Source organism: Kryptolebias marmoratus, linkage group LG20 (assembly GCF_001649575.2).
Source record: "Kryptolebias marmoratus isolate JLee-2015 linkage group LG20, ASM164957v2, whole genome shotgun sequence".
Lineage (NCBI taxonomy): Eukaryota > Metazoa > Chordata > Actinopteri > Cyprinodontiformes > Rivulidae > Kryptolebias > Kryptolebias marmoratus.
In genome coordinates, this window is record NC_051449.1 from 14,971,567 (window position 1) to 14,992,799 (window position 21,233).

At 38.4% G+C, this 21,233-nt stretch overlaps 1 protein-coding gene across 4 annotated transcripts in view; it reads right to left on the reverse strand.

Moving 5' to 3' along the window:
* LOC108239521 (SPRY domain-containing SOCS box protein 4-like) overlaps positions 1–21,233 on the reverse strand; it is an 82,399-nt gene that overhangs the window by 41,522 nt on the left and 19,644 nt on the right. Inside the window, exons 2-3 of one of the 4 annotated variants that reach the window (XM_017422276.3) lie at positions 15,335–15,407; positions 3,597–4,554 (exon numbers count right to left, since the gene is read on the reverse strand). In XM_017422276.3, coding sequence (XP_017277765.1) covers positions 3,597–4,329 — 733 coding nt within the window. In that variant the 5' untranslated portion in view covers positions 4,330–4,554; positions 15,335–15,407. Of the gene's footprint in view, positions 1–3,596; positions 4,555–14,299; positions 14,505–15,334; positions 15,408–21,233 lie in introns of those variants that run through there. The other 3 variants (XM_017422275.3, XM_017422277.3, XM_017422274.3) reach the window with 3 other exon arrangements.

The following is a 21,233-nucleotide window of genomic DNA, read 5'->3' on the forward strand; positions in this document are numbered from 1 at the left end:
TCGGACTGCTTTAAGTGGTTTTACAAAAACTAGCCCGAGCCTGAGGTGCTGTTGCCTCTGTGTCTGTGTTACTGCAGGAATGGAAGCAATGATCTGAGGTGGAGCAAAATGATGATAATGGTGCAACAGGGGCCTGAGCCAGAGTGATGAGAAAAACAAACAGTGTGCCACAAGCAGACGGCGCGTCTGCAAATCTGTTGTTAATACCCCACAGTCATGTCATTTCCTCTTCAACAACAATACTGTCCAACAGCAGTTCGTCTCAGGAAAGACTGTGACGTAAAGTCATTACCAACGTACCCAGATGGTTTCTTCGTGACCACACGCAAACGTTCATAGATAATATTCTTGTTTGGATCTCAACTCTCATGTCCAAAACCACGCATGAAAAGAAAATGACTGCAGAATAAACAGCTGAATGTGATCCAGTGTCTGGTGATGATTCGCCTTTCACAAACACTTGTCTTCTCTAAAACAGACAGCAATTATGACTTCATTCTCACTATTTGAGTCATCTACAGAGCAGACAATCTGATTTAATCTAAAAGCCATAATGACTAAACACAGAGACTGTAATTTGGCCACTCTAAAACAAAGAGAGCACACTTCAACTGCTCAGCTCAACTTTGACTAAAATCATGAGGTATTTGGTGTGTCTACGAAATAATGGTGCTGTTAAATTTTAATGAAGAAGCATTTCAGTTACTTTTCTTCTGCAGCTAAAACCTTGCTGCCCTCTGAGGTTGCACTAATACACAGCAGAACAGTTTGTTTTCTCCTGTAAGCTGTCTCTGAAGCTCTGTTGTTGACTTCCCCTCTGGAACAGACTCAGAACGAGCTCCTCCGAGTGCAGACTCAATTTTAAAGGAAAATAATACATGTTGTGAGATCAGGGGAATAGGAAAGGTGGTCAATTACTGGAATACATTTCACTAAAATAAATAATAAAAACAGCCAGAGAGCTAGGTGTATAAATCTGTTGTACAAGAGAAGGATAAATAAAAATCTCTCACAGCAGTGGCTTCCCCTTTTTATGCAAACGTCATACAAACTTTGTACTGGCCATATTTTTAAGGGAACTGAAATTAATTATAGCATTAATTTACTTTTTTATCAGCATTAACTCCTGACACATCAGCCTTTGTTTTGGCAGATTAATGATTTAGCAAATAACAAAAGACACTCAGATACAATTAAGAAAGGTATATCAGCTGCCACCTTTCATGTCAAAGATTTAAACTAAAATCATTTCAAGGATTCAAGGATCTTTTATTGTCATACCAGCTCACATTTGCATGTTTGTGGTATGCAATTTGGACTCAGGTCCAAATATATCTAATTAATTAATTAATCAAATTAATGAATCAAATAAAAAAATCTCATGTTGAGAAATGACAACGTCATAGCCGATGTGGTCCAACCTTGTAAATGACCTTCTGCGTGATGTCATGGGATATTGTGAAATCTGTAGATGTATATTTAGATTACTTTTAGAGAGTTTCATTAAAATGTGTGCATTGATTCATGAGGTACTTTGCTAGCGATACAGACAACTGAATACACAGACATGGACAAAGGCATATCACCGTTGTGCATTTGGTGGTAGGGGAAAAAACCCACTCAGCATAAATTTGGAAAAAAAAAATAAAAAGAGAAACCAAAAGGTTGTGATAGTCGATTTGTCCTCCCAGTAGCTTCACTCAATAAAACCTTTAACTCCATCTATGTGTGCTCACACACACAAATGTGTGATTGTTTGTCTGTACTGGAGTGTGTGTTTGAAAAACAAAGTACCGGTTTGGATTGATTTCTAAAAGGAGACGATCATTTTGGGAGTTAGTTAAAATATCCCAGTGAGTCTTACATTGTTAAAAAAGCAAAGTACAAGATAGTACAAAAGATAAGAGGAAGAAACAGCTCAGTAAAGTTGGTGTTTTTCCTATGATACACAGATTGATTTTTTACTGTGGTGCCTACTTGTTTAACTGCTCCTTTGATTTGTTCTTACTCATAAACATTTTATAATTTCTTTATCCTATTTGTCCATTTCTCATTTACAGATCCCTGATTGCCTATTAAGAAAAGAACGCCCTGCATTAAACTTTGCATATTTCAGTCAAACCTCATTTCACAGAATAAAATCTATATACTTTAAGGAGAGAGAGAGCTTTGAGAAACCTCAATATACTTCATATTCTCCCTTATGGCCCATCACACACAGTCACCATGAAATCCTGTAGGTGGCTCCATAAATGGAAAACGAATGAGATGATGTGCTCTCAGCATCTAAACTATGTTCTTTGAAGTTACCTCCAGAGTAGAAGATTTGTTTTCTTTCTGATACATATTCTAGTTTGCTGGCTGCAATTTTAAGGTAAAAACATCCAATTTAAAGCTCGAGATGAGACTTGTGACCTCCTTTTACGGGCAGTAAACAGACTCTAGGTGCCAGACTCGAGGTCCCCAAGAGGAGTGAACTTCTAAGCAAATTTTTAAAAAAGACATTTGAGATGACTGGGCAAAGAGAAATCAGACGTAACAAACTCCAAAAGAAAATGGGTTTCCTCCGAGCTCTGAGAGAGAGTAATAGAAAAAAAAACTGTGTTTTGATATCAAATAAGACCCATGGGGTTCTGCAAACTTAGAGGGAGGGAGACAGCTCGAGTCAGATCTTAGGCTTGTTTTCATAACTTCCCAGCAGGTGTGAGCCCATCTGTATTTGTCCATTATGTGTGTCTAACAAAGCTTTAAAAAAACATTGCTGTTTAGACTGCAATAAGTGAATAAGCCTGTCTCTCCCCCTACGACATGTAAATAGAGAAAAAAATTGTAATTCTCAAGAGAACAGTGCATATTAGCATCTAAATTACATCTAAAGTTGTTTTTTATTCATTTCATGCTTTAATAAAAAGACACTGATATTTTGTAAGGACAAATTAGCTTCATGATACCGTTCTACAGCAGAAGGACTGTTTTCACAAACAGTAACAATTCACTCCAGAACAAACCAATTCACCCTATGAATGTCAAAACAAACTTTGATCACAGACACAGAATACTGGAAAGTATCAATAACTAAGTGTTATGGGAAAGAACAAATGAGAAAATGTAGGTCTACAACCTCTGGTGAATATTTACAAAATCCTGTCAAAATTAGGTTTCAATTCAAACAAGAAAACTGATCTGACTTATCTGAAGACTAGTATATTGTTCTTAGATTGTCGACAAATATCTAATATTTGAGCCATCGGGATGAAACACATCATGTGTTTGGCTCTGAGGACTGAACTTAGCAAACATCTCGCCTACAAACAAGCATTAGAATACGTAAACCTCTATTTAAAGAAAATACTAAAAATTAAACTTTGCTAGCATACTCAAATGAACCTTGTCTGTTGCCAAAAAAAGTGTGTCAAACACACAATCCCCGAGTTTACAAAGTTGCACAACAAATGAAAATCTTACTACAACCTCTGACGTGTGATGACCTGTCACAATCACCAAGTTTCAATTCTTGTATCAACAGATGCAAAATTATTATTAAATTATTCGTGTCTTGTTGTTGTCTTGTTAGTTATCAGAATGTGATTACTTACGATCTAAGCCATTGATGTACTTCATGGTGATTTCACAATGTCCCCATACAGCACTGACGACAGGATACAACTTCTTTCCTTTTAGGCCTCGAAATGCCACTCCAAGATACTGTCCATCCACCATAAAGCTTAGTGTTCCTTCATCCATATCCAGAATCACTAGCAGAGAGTCCGGTAGGGTGAATGACTCCTCCGGCTCCAGGAAACAAGGGTATGAAGGCAGTGAGCTGTGAGATCGGTTCTTACTGTCATGGTAAAGTCTGTTACGCCCCAGATCCCAGCCCCAGGACTCACAGTCTGATCCCACTAATGCTGTGTACCCAACAGAATGTAAAGGAGCTTCAGAGGTTGCCACGCCAACCACAGCATGCGTGCCTCGCTGCCGGGAAGGCCAGTGGATCTTCCACACATGAAGACCCCGTGTGTATCCAACACGCCCTCTGATGCAGTCCGTGCTTTGAGCAACTGGATGACGGTGAAATGTCAACTTATCATCCTCTTTGATGAAAATATTGAGCGAGCGGTCATCAGGGTTCCACGCGTGACGAAGCTGGGTATCTAGTCCAGCGCATGGCATGTCCAGTAAGAGGTCGAGCCTGGGTGGCTTGAAGAAATCTGGACCCCTTAGCTCCAGGTGTTGCCGACGATGAGCCGTGGGTCGGTATGAAGGGGAGCCGCCACTTTCCCCTCGACCATCCACCGATTTAATGCTTCCAGAGATTTTCTGTCCCATGGCTGTGATGGAACGGGTGACAGGAGGAAGGGAGGAGGGTGTAGATGCAGGTGAATGCTGCAAAGCAGGGAGCTTGACGTTACCTCATCAATGCGGTGAAGTTTTGGTGAGAGTTCCTAACCAGAGGGTGAAGATAGGAAATGAAGGAGGAGGATTTAATGAGTGACAGATGTATCTGATTTGATTTCATGCCACAGTTGTCTTCATCAAGAGCTGCTGCCACTCCTGTAAAAAGAGACAAACGAAGACAAATTAAACCCTTAAGTTTTCCTTCACTGTTTTTAACAAACCACAGTAATGCATAAAACATCAAAGAAAATAATTAAGAATAAAGAAAGAAAAAGGATAAAAATACTAAAATAGGCACACACTGTTTCCAAAATTTGCTGTTCTGTTTCTCTTTGAATGACCAATGATACAACACTCATGCAAACACAGCCCTAAACACACATAGACCTTATCTGACTCATCCTACCCCTTTTCAACTCAGGTGCAAATAACAATACATGTATTTTTCTTCTCTCTTTAACCATGTCCCAGTTGTTCAACGCTGTCCACATCTGAACCTGGGCAAACCCTCATTTAGCTAATCTGATTTTAATGAGCATTACCTGAGCCAGCAAAAACACATGCACTAATAATGTATCTCCAATCTGTAGTTTGTAACAAATTTGACAAAGTCTGCTGGACCTAATCAGTCCTCATCCTCAAACAAATGTCATATACACAACTGATTACGCTGCCATCTACATAAAAGTACCTGTTTATGCAATTATGGTAAATGCAAGTGAAAAACAACCACAGGTTCCTTTCTGGTTTTATTTTTAGAACGCACTTCCCAAAATTACATCAGTTTCAGTGCAGCATCTTACTTTCCAGTGTGGGTGTTAAAGTTCAGTTTTTATTTATTTTCGTATAAATTTACTTTCAGTTTCTGTTTATGTGGTCACAAATCGATAAGTGACAGTGTTAAAACAGATCAGCAATGTATTTGCTTATTTTAAATTCTAAGCGATCATGTAAACCTTCTGTGTGAATATTCTTAATTTATATATTAATTTATAAAAAAAATTGATAAAAGTGCATTTGTTTTGACATACAGTATGCTCTCAATCTTAGTTAAGGTTAGCCACCAGCTATATCATATAGTTCAGGATTTACTAATTCAGCCAACAAAAACTGATCTTTAACACTTATTTTAGCATATGAATGCAGAGTCGAAGATAATCTCTCTCCCACCCACACATAGCTCTGTGTGGTTAAACTGGCATTGTGATCTCTTCCAGGAATGACAGCTGAAGCTTCCTCTTCACAGGAAGAGTCACAGAGGCAGAAGTGAATGACACAACTCTGTACGTCTCTAAGGTTTGTGTTTCTTTCACGTTATAAGCCACAGAACTTGCCTTTTTTCTTTTATTTTTTTGGTGTGTATGTACTCTGAACTGACATCTCTTCTGGTAATAATGTCTGACACCACAATATGAATGAATCCTGTTTGTAGGTGTCAACACTGCAGTGAGCATAGAATAATTTGTTCAGAAAAGTTCATTACAGAATAAAGCCTCTGCTGTTCACAAAACAACTATCCAAGGTTTAAAATACAAATGTTTTATGTAACTTTATTATTTTATCATTTAAATCAGAAAAATAAAAGCTGAAGCACTTCGTCAAAGGGTACACCTTTACAAAGGTCACTATTTTCAAATTTAGCAAAGCAGTGTGCATTAAATGTACTCATAGATTTACAAAGACCTTAAAAAAAAAAAGATTAACCAACACAGTGCCCTTTGAGCATTAGTAGGGTTGTGTGGAAAGTTTATGATTAATTAATATCTTCCCTGTTATAGATAGTTTTCTTAACATCTTCAGTTTGGAAAAATAGTTTAATTCTGACCAAACTGAGGAGTTTAAGCAGGGCCAAGACTCAAGGAGATTGCAGCCATCTTAAAACATAGCATTTCATGCAAATACTATTTTATAAAGTTTATACTTGGGCAATTATGAATCAATTTTCATATGTCAAAAATTGATTTTGTTAACCTTAATCTGTGCTGCCACTTTAACAGTCCACAGAGAAGTTGACTAGTTGAGGTGCCTAAAGATTCCCATAACTATTTTATAGGGCTGTTAATTTTGCTTTGCTTAGTTATTTATAATTATATGGTTATTTACAAAAGTAAATGACTGCAGCTAAAGTTGGCTATAGGACTTTTGGTGCAGCTGGGGCACTACCAGAAGAAATATCAAAATGTTTATGCTGGAGTAACTATGTAATTCAAAACTGATGATGGTGTACAGGTTTATAAAATAGTGTTTGTATGAATCACTTTAAAATCTTTGAAGTTGCTTTAAGACCACAGCAATATAGTTTGTTCCTGGCCCTGCCCAGACTAGCCATTAGCTCATCAATCCAGTCAGAAGAAAATATTTCTCCAAACTGAGATTAATCAAAGAGCTATGTACAACAGGTAAAATAGTCGTTGTTCATAATCTTTTCACAGACCTTTACTTCAAACAATCTGAACTATCCCTTTAATAAATAAGCTCACATGTTGGTTGTTTCTGTGACGATGTAGTACTGCATTCTCTGACTTTAACCCAAATTTATCTTAACCAAAACCTATTTCAAACCTAAATTAAACCTTAGACTGTGTTCTTTTTGGTCAGTCTAAAAAAACTAAGTCAGAAAGTAAGGGTTAATAAAAGTATTTTTTCTTTTAAAAAATCACTGAAATATTTTTAAATGAACTAAAACTAGTCCGCAGAAACAGAACTGTACTACAAATACAAGTGTCTCACTTTAGCTACTTGCATTTTTACCATTATGACTCTGTTTGGGTTTTTTTTCTACTGTGAATAAGGTCATTGGAGCTGGCAGCCATCATGAGTAATGTCTGCCACTACTCAGTTCATCATCAGACACACACACGCACATAAAAGAGATAGCTGCCTCTGTGTGTGTATGTGTTATTCTGGCTGGCAGGTGAGTAAAGGGTGAACATTGCATGGGAGATTTGGGCGTCATCACTGCCAAACTTCAGCCAAAGACAAACACTTTTAACACTGTTCGGACTTTCCGTGTGTTTGTGTGTGTGCGTCTCAGTTGACCTCGTCTGGAACGGCATGTGGCAGACAATCTGGCATTTTGCCCCGTCATCAAGGAGGCACTTGACCTTTGACCCTGTGTTGTCACGGTCATGGTTGCACTGTAACGTCGCAAGAGGCTGGTAGTGGGCTGGCGCATCGTCTGCTGTTGTGGATAGTGGAAACATGCTTCTGCCATCTGTTGTTTACTTTGCCTGCCTCCCTTCTTCTTGTCATTTCTTTCAACTAGCTCTTTCACATTCACACTACCTTCAACTCTACCTTTAGCTGAGACTGAAAGATATAAAGTGGATACTGTGACATCATAATTTAATGCAAATAATTAATCATTCGTTATTGATTGAGTATACCTTTGATCTTTATCATGTTTGACATTAGTCACAATCACTTCAAACACAAATCACCAATCATTTTCTAACAAATAGTTTTTCAATCATGTAAAATGAGCAGGAGTTCCTTTAACTCAAATCATTAACTGATCAAACATTTAGCAGCAACATGAGAGGGACAGATAGGGTCATTGCAAAGACAGACAATGAAAAAACAAACAGAAGCTGACAAGTTCATCAAAATCCTTGTCTAAAAAGTGGCAAAGCATGAGATAAGACGGGAGGTAGTGTGGTGTGCACCTGGTGTGTGGGCTGGCTTCATCTGGCTTCTCTTGCTACACCAGTACTAACAAGCTTCGGAAGGCCAGTGAAGGCTGTGTGCGCACGCCAGGTGTGTACCATTGTATGAAGGGAGGACATTGTGCATCTCTGCCTGTCCATCTCACAGACTGTGTTTGATTGAAACTCGTTCAGTAAACTCTGACTGGCCAGGCAGGCTTTGAAGTCACACAAACACAGCAGCACACACCCAGACAGGAGCCTGCTGGGGAACCACTTATTCATACTGCACCCTCTCTCATGACAGGTCAGAAATGGCAGAGGGCTTTTCCACAGAAATAATCTCAAGCTCTTCACAGGATTTTAAACATGTTTATATATAAACTCAAAATTAGCAGCAGCAAAGTTTCCCCTAGGTTTGTCTTGCTGAGTATATGTACACTAGTATGAACTGTGTGAGGACAAATGAATGTTCGTGTCTCAGATGGTCAGTCAAGGACAACCAGTGAGTCTAAAAGCCACAAAGGATGAGGCCTAATAGCTTGACAATGATTCAGCCTTCCTGTTTCTCATCTCATTCACAAAGTCTCAGACCGTGTACAAGTCTGTGTGTGTTTGTGTCTGGATCAGCTTAGATGGAGTCATATCCCTGCCACCTGCAGACAGCAACAACAGAGTGAACAGCTATTGTCTTTCACCACAAACATTGTACAATCAACTTTATCTGATATGCAGTTAAATGCTTGACATCTTGAAAAATATTCTCTTTTTTCAAACAATTAGATAAGTCGACCAATACCACTCAGATCAGTGTGTTCAGTACAAATATATGGTCAGCAGCTGATTGTAGCCAAAGAAAAATATTAATTGGTTATCTTCTGTGGTGAGGGCACACACATTTTTTTCAACACAAGGTTAATTATTTTCCCAAGTATCCAGTAGTGGTAAATTAATTTTAAAAACTAGTTATTTATTTCTTTACAGACCTTAAAAAGAGTATTAATTACTTTCTGGCTACAGAAAGAAAAAAAAAGTTTTTATATTCTAAATGCTAATAACTTCATTTGAGACAATTTTTATTTACTTAGAGCAAAATAATGATGGTATGAAACAAGGTCAAATACCTTTTCTGTCAAATTGAATGACTTTTTGACAAGACCATTGAAACAGCAAGTTTTGTTGACAGGATGGTCAGTGTTCCATCCATTTAAAGGCAGATGTGTCTCTTTTGTGGGCAAAATAAAATAGTTTGTATGGTTTAAAACTGTTAAAAAAATAAAAACTTTCTTGTCTTAAAAAGACTAATAGACAAATCTAACCCTTCCCAGTTCTGTTTTCAGGATGATGCCTCGTTTGTCTGCATGTATTCTGCCTCATATTTAGCATGGGAGTTTAAAGTTCTTGGTTTTATATACAAACAGATTTACTCATTGACAGCTGTTCTTATGCTTTAAGTTACTTTAGAAAATGTCTCCTCTGTTGCTTCATTTGACCTCTTGTTTCATTAAGTCTCATCTCCAAAAAGGTCCAGTTTCTTCTGAAGGCTGGAGCATGCTTTGGCACCCACTTGCAGTAAGTGCTTTGCAAACAGACATCTTAACATCATAGTGTGTTGCTGCCAGTTGAGTGCAGCCTCAGACATGCTGTATGTTGAACAATCTCAGGTTTGGGGGAGGAGTGCCCGCAAGTGTATCTGCATTGGTCAATACGAACAATCAATATAACCATGCAAACAGACGTGACTGCTCAGCTGATTGTCAGAACTGGCAGAGTGCAATGGAGATGCTTAATCTTTGTTTGCGACGTACCTAACAAGCCCCTGGACATGCATTGTGCAAATACAACCACGGTGATGTCTTTAGGCAATGAGAAAAAAAGCTCAAAAACAGATGTTTTACTTTCTGGGTAGTGTCTATCACAAGAGAGATTGATTCCCATTGGTGTGGAAGTAAATTATAAACAATTCAAGAAAAGTATACAAGTTAAAATTAAAAATACTCTTATTTCAGGTGGAGGTGGGTACAGAGGCATCTGTTTCTCTGATTTAATTATTAGACTGGACTGTTGTTACCAAACATCACCTCAACACGTGGGAGGGAAAAAATAACATGACGAGAAATAAACAAAATAAATATTAAGCAACATCTTTTTTTCACAGAAAATGTAACTCAAATTATAACATTCTTGTGGTTACTGATTCAGGAAATTAATGTCCGCCCCACTAAAATTTATGCTTAGGAGCAACTACTGTTTGATAACATCAAAACAAAATTTAGGTTGGGATTTTGGTTTTAAAGTAGATTTATCTTCATACTGTTTGCTCAATAATTGATATGTTTTTCAAGCCAATAAGTTAAAATGCAGAGCAGCAACACTCTATTTTTAAAGTGTAAAAATTGAAAGCAGGCAAAGGCCAAACCAATTCACTGACAGTCATTTCAACAGAAGTATTGCAATTTTACTACAGCTTGTGCTCTCATTTGGCCTTTTCACTCAAAACTTCTCCTCATGAGCCCAAACTAGTGAGATTTTAATCGATGCCACCAGGACCAGGCTGATTTTAGATGAGTCCAAATTCATCTAAATCCAAACTGTACGGCCAAATTACAGGATGACGCAGGGCAAATGAATCATAAAGTGGTCACTTCTTCCACTTTCCACTTCTGGGAGGACATTACAAAAACACACCGCTCACATGCAACCCGACAAACACAAACACACACTTATATTTGTATTATATTGTACCTCTTCATAGCAACTAATGTACCCGGTAGATTAAACAAACTGCCATCCTCTCAACATTGCTGACATCCATTCCTACTGAGGGAATCCCTGGGCAGCTAAAAAAGCCTGTGGAGACATAAACTGCTCCGTCTGGCTCATAACATGATGTCCAACTACCGACAGAACAACAGTCTGGGTCTTTAAACATATTAGCTGATAAAAAGAAGTGGTGCACTTGTAAAGAAACAAAGACTTATTACAGAGCTGTAGAAGGAAATATAACCACTCTTTTAAAACTGTTTCCCATTGAAGGTTCGACTTTTTCTCTTTACAGTCCTCTCAAACAGCTGTTTTAGCAAATTTCTTTCCTACTTTTTCTTGCACAGGAGTTCCCCCACCCCCCAAGTTTCGTTCCTTTTTTCTTTTATCCATTTTTCTTCACCATTGTCTTCCAGTCTTACATACCAATAAATCTATGGGGACAACTGCATAGCTGACATGCCATCAACTGATATAACCTATCACCAAATGCCCCAGCGTCTACCATGAGGCAATCAATGCAAGCTCAGCACTCAGCAAAAACATGGCTAGCAAATACAGGACACAAGCAAATTTACACTTAGCTGAAAAATAGTGCTAAGTGCTCCAAATAGTCAGACACAGATAAAATTATACATGTATCATAAAAGTTGCTGGCTATCTTTGGTAAAATTTCCCAGATGCCTAAGTTTATACAGTATGTGTTCCCAAAGCACAGTTCCTTCCCTTCTCTCTTCCATCATAGTCTGAACTCCTTACAACACAACTTCAGTAATCGACGTCTCCCCAGTGAATCATGTTCCTACTCCCACAACCTCCTCCTCTTTACGTATTTTTCTGCTCTTCTCTTAAAATAAGAAAGAAATCCTCCTAAAAACTCCCAAGCTCTTCCTCTTAAATATGGAATTGAATCACTGGTAATCAAGGAACTGAAAAATTATTGCCCAAAATATTAAATAAAGCATATGTTTCGAAGAAATTGGAAAGATTTATGAGCACACATGCTGTCTACTCATAAGTTCATATACTTCTCTGCCTTGCCATCTTAAAATCCATGGCATCCTGAGAGTGGACTATTAGCGCTGCAGTGATTGAGCACTTCTTTAAAGAGAACTGGGCTAAACTTGTTCATCTCTCTCAAACACACACACACACACACACACACACACACACACAAGGTTTTGGTGACGCGATCCATAAAGCTCTGAGGGGTAGCAGTGGCAGATTCACAACCTCAGAAGTAATGAACGTGAATCAAAGTTTGCCTGGATGTGATGTACTCATCCTGCCTCACTTATTTAGCACCCAATCCACTTGTACAAGTGTGTTAAAACATGTCCGACCCACACAAGTCAAGTACAACCCAAAAACATTTTTTTAAACTCTTACATGATAAATGTGGATACAAAATATTTGGGTCACAGGCACTGGTCTCATTGAGGGTATTACATATGAGAACATTAATGGTATAAAAATTATAAGTAGAGAAAGTAAAGTAAATGCCCTGGATTAATAACAAAAAGGTACATTTAGATCTTTGCAGTTCTACAAAGTGACTGACATCAATTTCAATATTTACAATAAACTAGTAATTAATTTTAGGTAAAACAGTAAAACATTAGTTAAAAACACTGGAAACTAGCTGATCCTTTTTGAATGAAAAACAATGTGATTGTCATTTGTGCAGCTTCGTAAGGTTGTATTGTTTCGCAGTGTTTTCATTTTTCTGTATGAGAGGACTGTAGATAGTTACCTTTTACACCTGATGTGTTAGTTAACAAAAATAGTATCTCACTGGGCCAAAACTTTTCACTTGAAATCAGACTGAACCACACATTTCCACAAACTCCCAGCAAAATATGGGCCATACTTTGGAAAATCTTTACATACACGTTGACATAAATACAGCTCTGGTGTTTTAAAGTTAAGGAAACTACACTGAAAAGAGCTGAAGACAAGTTCCAGATGCCCGGGACAACTTTGTGACTATACTGAGACAAAATCTGCCACGCAAATTCTTCAAACATGTTTGAAATTCATTCAAAATGAGAATGAAGCCATATGACTCACATGAGAAAATAGAGAACCCCCAAGAAAGCTTCAAAACATTATGGAAACTCGATTGTATGCCATTTGTAATTTGTCGCCAAGAGTCACAAACTAGTGAGATACTGGTTTGAGTGAGTTCTGCTCTGGGCATTATGTTCAGACCTTTAACTGATTTATAGTGAAAAGGATTGCCTGTAAATCCAAAACTATATTAACTGTCTTTCTTCTCAATAATGTTCTTTTTAAAGTTGTTTTACCTAATATATTGAAAATTTTGTCTATTGTGAACAAAAACCTTTATTTTACTAGATGATGTAATATTTCACATAAATCCATTCATTCCATGAACAGACACTGAGGCACACAGTCTGTCTGAATAGGTTCCAAGTAACAGAAATATGTGCTACCTCCCCAACCACAACTGTTCTGTAAAAAGGGAACACAAAAAAGGGTAAAGTACATCCATACAAGCCTGTACACTCACACACAAACAAGGACACAAACAAATGTCACAAACCTAGGAAACCTTTCTAGTGTTCTCAATTTGCTACCAGCAAGGAACAGAAACAAAAAGATTAAAAAAAAAATCATTTTTAAAGAAGAGCTTAAACTAACTAAAAGAAGCAGGGACAGACTGTGACGGATAAAGTAGGTATGGATATCTGTGAATAAAGAGAGCAAACAAAAACAAACAACTGAGGAGATGGAAAAGAGAAAAAGAGAAACAGAGTGAAAGAAACAGAGGTCAGCAGCTGACAAAACAAAGGGATAAAGTCGAAATGGAGAGCCGATATCTCTTTATCCCAGGACAGACCACAGAAATACACACTCCCAACCCAATAAATAGACTAAATACAATACTGTGAGAAAAGCTACTGCAGACAGCACGAAGCATGCAGTTTGACTGGAGGTGTCTGTAACAAATACAAAAACACTGCGGTTAAAAATAGAAAGCAGGATCTACCCTGTTATTGCATGTGAGCAGAGGAAATCCAGAGGTCGCTTATCCTACAACTCTCACCATGGACTGTCCCAAACAAAAGCAAGCACACACTCAAACACACACAGATTGGGGGTTGGGGGTGTCCCAGCTGGCCAGCTGAGGCCCCAAAACCATTAGGGAAATTAAAGACAGCAGAAAATGATCAAGAGGGGGGAGAGACAGAAGGAGGAGATGCTTGGAGATAGTAGCATCAGCTGAAGGAGAAAACACTGAGATTGTGCCATCAGAAGGTTAACAAAGGCAACAGAGCAAGGCTGATCATCTCTAAGGTAAACATAATGAAAAACAAATCATATTCACCACTACCTATAACCCTCAGGCATTGTATATCACTGTAGAAACTGTCACAAAGAACAGCATTCATCTACATAGATACACTAAGTCTCCCACAAGCAAACATAGTTCTGAAATAATAATCTTTTTCAACACAAACAAGATATACCTTGTAGACAACAGTATGGATCAAACTGCTTACAGTGAATATCCAGTGACTCTTTTCATGTCTTGTAGCTGCTCAGTCCGATTCCATGTTTATAACTAAACAGCAGCCAAAACACAGCTGAACTCCTTCATTCAGTCACCGGCAGCAGGAGCTCAAAAAAAAAAACCACAAGAGAAGGAAAAGACCTGCAGTCCGTAAGTCTGACTGAAACAGAAAAAGAAGACTCTCTTTAGTCGGAGAGCTGCCCACCTCTTCTTCCTCCACCTCCTCTCTCCTTTGTAACCTCCCTCTTTCACTCCCTAGAGCTTATCTGTCCTAAGGCTATCACTCCTTCCTCACCCCCACCCCCCACCCCCTACCCCAGCTCACTTGTGCTCTAACTCCATTGAGTGTTTCCAAGGTAGCGCAGTCACAACATTTACAGTGGACAACTAGTAGTTCTGAACGCACTTTCAGCCCCACTCCAGTTTCAGTTCCACTTCGGTGTTTCCGAGAAAGAGCAGCTGAGCAGCAGACAGAGAGAGAGAAAGAGAAAGAGACATGAGACCAGTAGACGCCAGCATCACTGAGAGAACGAGACAGAGACATGAGACCAGGAGACGCCGACGTCACTGAGAGAAAGAGAAAGAGACAGAGAGAGACAGAGAGAAACAGAGAGAGCACAAGACATGAAGGTCTGAAAGCCGATCCCTTCTGATCTCATCAAGCAAAGTTACCAACAGCAACCGAACCAGCCGGCAGCTGAGACGAACACACAGTTCACCTTCCTCCCTCCCTTCCTCCCCTATCTGACTTCCACCCCATCTTACAAAGAGCTCACACAAAGCCAACCGACCAAACTAAGCCAGCCCTCCCCCGTCCACTACAGGCACACACCAACACACATGTGGACAAACACTCACACTCCAACACGTGCCACATGAGCAGCACAAGCAGATCGTGTGCCCAATTTAAGCATTAAGGTGATAAAGGCCTGTCACGTCTCAGGTGTCTCACAAGTTTACACAGATCAGTCACAAAGGTAAAACCACTTACAGGTGAGGTGAATAACAGCTCATTCTTCCAACAACTCCATCAAATCCAATGACTGAGAGAGTCACTTTGTGACCTGCAGGATGCAAAAGATCGGATGTCATCGTCTGCTGACAGGTATCATAAGACACTTCAAGAGGTTGGATTTCCATGCTTTCAATGGTTGAAATTATTTAAGCAGCATAAAGAATCCTACAAAACATTAGGCAGTTGGTTTCCAAACTCTGGCTTACTAGGTTTAATCCCACTTTCCACTCCTAAGCACATAATTCAAAGTCAAGAGGTGAAGTAGTTAAAATATTACACTACAAAATAGGATACCCCATTAATAATATAAAATGTCATCAAATATCACAAACTTCCTTTGATAAAAACAGGCGCAATGTCATAATGCCCATATATGCTGTTTACTAGTTATCTAGCTTGCAGCAGACTTCAGCACCCAACAGATTTTAATGCTTGTAAACGTAATATATTAGAATACAACAAATTAGACATTGCAATAGCTGTTCTGAGAAGGACATTTACATGTGTGAGTTCCTTTGCTAGCACACCTCATACCCCTTTGTTTGAAGCCAGATAACAGTTCCCCTTCACCCTACTTTATGAAAAGACTGGGACATCTCTAAAAATGTCATACAGCTGCAATAAAATGTCCAAAAGTCTGAGTAAATTATGTTCCTTTTTCAACTTTGCGTGTTTGTAATTGACACATAACATTCAGTGTTGTCTTGGTTTTGTTCTGATGCACTGCTCTCAGATCCATCTGGCCTTTCCTGTTTTCAGGTTCTACATATGTCAAATAGTAATTTATCAGGATTTTACTGCAGTTCAGCAATCATTTCAGTGGGAGAAGCCAGAATAATATTTGGAACATGCACACTTGGAAAAAAAAAGTGAAAATGCCCAGACTAACCCTAACCCTTTTCTGTTTGACAAAATAAAATGTTTGTCGTCGGAAGGCGTTCAAAGACAAACCACTCAAGGAGGCTCATACAGATGAACACATATGGGCATGTACAGTCAGAGTTGAGACAGACTACAGACATGAAAATCATGCAGGACTGAGACAGCTCACTTCCTGTACGTACCTCCTTTTCTTGGGACTGCTGTCACCACAGAAGAACCAAATCCCCCCCCACAAAAACCATGTCCCATTGTACAACGGTCATATTATTACATCATGTCAGCTCAGGCATTCAAACGTAACATGCAGCAAGAGAGTTGTGGGACAGTAATTCATGGTTTGCCTATCTTCTGTTCTCACACACCTACAATTAACAGGGAGGAAACGCTTAGTAGCTGGAGTAGTCAAAGGAAATACTGTTGCCCTGTTGCCTAACTACTACATTCTTGCTGGAGCAAACATCACATACTTCAAAAATGAGGTCAAAATTTTGTGGAATCCAAAATGTTACTTCCCCTTCTGTGTAACACAAGAGTTAAGCAAAGATACTCATCTTACATCTTTCTTTCAAATATTAAGATAATGGCTGATTATCTTGAATTAGGTAAAATTGTTAATTACACTGAATTTGTACAAAGAACAGGCAAAATAAAAACACAATTGGCCATTGAAGTTTCGCATTCACCAATTTCTTCAAAAGGACCAAAAGAATCTGAATTTTTTACCAAAGCTGATGTGCAAAATAGTATGGCACTTTTTTAAAGCTTTAGGTTTTGTATAAATAAAACTAAATATATACAGCATACAATGATTTTTGATTATCTGTGAGTGTGAGGATAGATAGATGTCTCATTTTACAAAACAATGATACAAAACAGGCACAGCAATGGTTTAAAGCCTACAGATAAACTCTTGGAGGATCAATAAGTGCATTTTCCAAACTGTTATTACAGTCTGTAAAGGTAAGTCAAATAAAATAAACAAACTTCAATGTTGCCAATACTTTTAAAAGCGTGAAAAGAGTTCTGGAAATATATTTAAGTGTTGATACCCGAACAGTGAAATGCACTTCAGATTTTCTATTAATTGTTTTTACTTTTTAAAAACATTTCTCCAGAATTTTTTCACCTCAGTTTCCACATCAACTGTATCAACACTTAAATTCTTATTCTCTCTACTAGAAATTTTACCTAACTGTGCTGAACAGCAAAGGGCTTCAGATTCACTTTTATCATCCCAAATAAGAAACAAAAGATATGCTTTGACGTTAAAGCTTCAAACGGAGGCCTGTGGTACATCCCCCCATCTCTTCTGCTGGACCCTGCTGTAAAATTGCCCCATGATTTTCTGCCTGAAGGCACATCCATACTTAAAGACACCCCATGGGGTCTGTGGAAATGTGTGTGTGTGTCTGCGTGTGTGTTAGTTAATCTGCAGGACAATGGGGGTCCTGTCTTTACCCCACACACAGACCATTAGGGCTAGGGGCCCCACAGCTGAGCATCTCCCTGACAATAGAAACTGGACGTGTGTGTGCAAGTGTATTTGTGTGTGTGTGTGCCCTTCCAACACACGTGTCAAACACAAAGCCACCCAACTGTCCACATTGCCCAGGGGAGAGGCACCGGGAGAGCAGGCAGGATCGATGGATGGCTGGAAGAGGGGAGCAGAAGGAAAGGAGAAAGGAAATGAGTGAACCAAAGTAAAGGATATGGACAATCGGGAGGCGGGGGGGGGACGTTGAAAAATGGTAAACATTAGAAATCCAGATGGCTGAAAAAAAAAAAAAAATGACAGGAGCAAGGCCAATTTTGAACAATGTAATAAAAGTGTGATGATGAAGAACAAACTGGCTTGTTTGTGCCAAAACAATCAGCCGCTTTTTTTCTTCCGAGGATCCAAATAAAGGCAATCAAAAATCTCTAAAGCTTTTAACATAAAAGCCTCAGTGGTGATCACAGTATGTTTTTACTTCTTTTTATTTTCAATATTTAACAAAGACTTAAAACATGTAAATAGTGAGCTTAAGAAGAACATGCATCCTGAATTCAGAATACAAGAATACAAGAACAGCAATTGCAAATAAATCCAACATCTTGAATAGATGTCCTAAATTTATGGAATTACAATGATTTTTTGGGGGGAAACAAGACTTAAATCCAATACCAATAAGCCCCACTACTAACCTAACCTATGACCAACAACAAAAAGACAGATTACAGTCTTGTGTTTGTGCACATGCATAATGTTGGGTTGTTTTTGGTGTTTTCATGTGAATGAAGACATTTTAAGATACAGCATTGTGTTAATGGGAATATTTTTTGAAAAAATAATTTAAAGGTTTTGGAAAAACTTGTGTTTTTAAAGACATGGTCAAAATATTTTGCATTTACATCACAAATGATTGCAAAATGTCTAAAGGAAACAAAATAAATTTTAGTAATAAACTAAATAAACTAATATTTGTTGAAATAAATGTTCACTTGTGCTTTGACACACAGTGAAGAGAGGAGCTGCTAAAACACTGCAGGGAGGAGAACCTTTCTGTTTCTAATTGACACATTCAGATTATGTTATACATGATTTAGCATGCTTCAAGTGTTTCCACCAACATACCAGACTTTAAATGACCAATTAAGCTGGTTTTGCTAATTCACAAGCTTCACTGAGGTTCTCTTGTGGACAAACATACTGACGTCACAGGGCTTTCCCCATCTTCCTCCGCCTGTAAGGGCATTTATTAGGAAGAGAAATATGAGAATGCTAGCATTCAAGTGTCGGCTAAAACGTGCCGTTCCTCTGCTTCCCTGTTTCCAAGGCACATCAATACAGACACTGACCATTTGAGTACAGCAGGTAGGCATCAATTCAGCCTGGCTGCACAATCAATGACAGTAAATGGAGACAGCAGGAGGGACAGACAGCGATCTGCTGCTTTCATTTCCCTCCCCTGTATCTCACCCTCTCTCCATTTGAACACCCTTTCCATGGTTTGTTTCATTGTAGTAAAGCTCATTTAATGAGACACAATCCGACTTTGTACAGCACTCGTGGAGGTTTTGCTCTCATTCAGACTGTACAATTACTCTGAAACTGTCAGGTATCATGTCTGCACCCATTGTACAATGAACACCTCTCTCCTTGTCAAAATGATATATTCGCTTTTGTATTTCACACCCCTGTTGGGCTTTTGCAACAACCTCAAACCAGTATTTTAACAACTGTATAAAATAAGTTTTACAAAATCCTTATTATTTCAAAACTTAAATGATTGTGTCAGCAGGGCATGTTTACTTGTTATACCCAAAGAATTATAAAAAACCTTGTTTAGTAGCATAATTGCATTTTAATTTGTGTACATATTCAAAACTAAAATCGTTTCAGTTAAATCTTTATTCTTTTTTACATTAGTCCCATCTTTCTATTGCCTTCCAGTCTCTTCGTCCAACACTTCATCTCCACCCTCTCCTCCATCTCTGCTCAGTCGGTCATCAATCCAGCACCTCCCTTACCACTCCCCTTTCATCCTCTCCTATATCTCTCTCTTCCGTTGCCTCCCTTCTGCCTCTTCTTTAACAGCTGCTGGTCTGCTGACCCCTCGTTGCCACACGCCAATTGCTCCCCTCAGTGTCCCAAAAAGACCCTAAATCATTAACATAGGCACACGCATACAAACACAGATTAGATTGTGATATATGGATGGCTGCGTCCCACCGAGAGCGAGAAAAGCACTCGACGTCAACCTCTGATTGTCGACTCTCATTACATCGCTGCATCTGCTGTCAATTAAATGTCTTATAAAGGCCAAATCTTTCAAATTAAATGGGCCTAGACAACATGTGCAGTGAATCTCAACAGAGGACAGTCCATCTAAACGGCTGATTACATTACAGCTGGGACATCAGTGGTGACACGACAGCTGAGTTTGGGTATGAAGTTAAGCAGGCAGGGAGGTCCCATTTCCACAAACATGTCCAGTGAATGCAAACATAAAAGAATAATGAAATTATTTTGGTTTGAACTTACAAGTTCACAAACCTAAATGAAGTAAATCTATATACTGTATGTCAGTGTCTGCAAGCACATAGAGCCAGAGTCTGGATGTGTCAGATTCAAGATACATCTGCTTGCAGCCTCTATAAACAAGTGGGCAGAAATAACATTTGCTACAGCACTTTACACTGTCACACACTGACTGTCAGACTCAGGCAATTACAATGCTCTCACGAAAAACGTCCAAATTTTTTTATGCATTGAGAAAAATTATTCTGAATGCATTTATGCAATGCAGAAAAAGTACATTCTTGAAGTACTGACAAGAAATAGCAAAAACTGAAGTGCATAAAGATACACTGTTCAAATTTAGCCAAACAAAGCAAGTCTTACTGGATGGCGACATATCGTAAATATGAGCAGTCTCCAACAGCAAACTGCAACAGCAACCCATAAGTTTAAAGTATAACATTTATATATTTACATAGTTTATAAAGATTAATTTATCTGATCTCAACCACACTGAGATATATTATACTTGCTCCAGACAAAACTAACTATGGAGAAACCCGTCTTTATTGATAAAAATCTTAATTTCTCAGTTTTCAGGTTTAAAAGAACCAGAAAAGTGTATTTGCTTTAAAAAAAAGTACTTTTACAGTGTTGTTCACTTAGAGAGTGTTTGCTAATAAAAGTTTTGTTTTGTTTTGTTTTGTTTTTTATTTATTTCCAGGTTGCTGTAATGCCATGTATCATGAACCTTTTTTCTATAGACAGTGAATATCTTAGACTATTACAAGTCTGGTGCAGAGGTTGAAACATTCCTATCGTGTTCCTCTATAAAACTTCCCACAGGGTTGTGTCCTCAACATCAAACTGTAAAGAGCACTGGTGTGTTTCTGAGATAAGCTCCTGTTTTTTATGGTTGATGGTATTCTAGATTACATTTATTTTTTAACAAGATATTCCATAATGTCATACTGTGAGAAATTATCTTAGCTT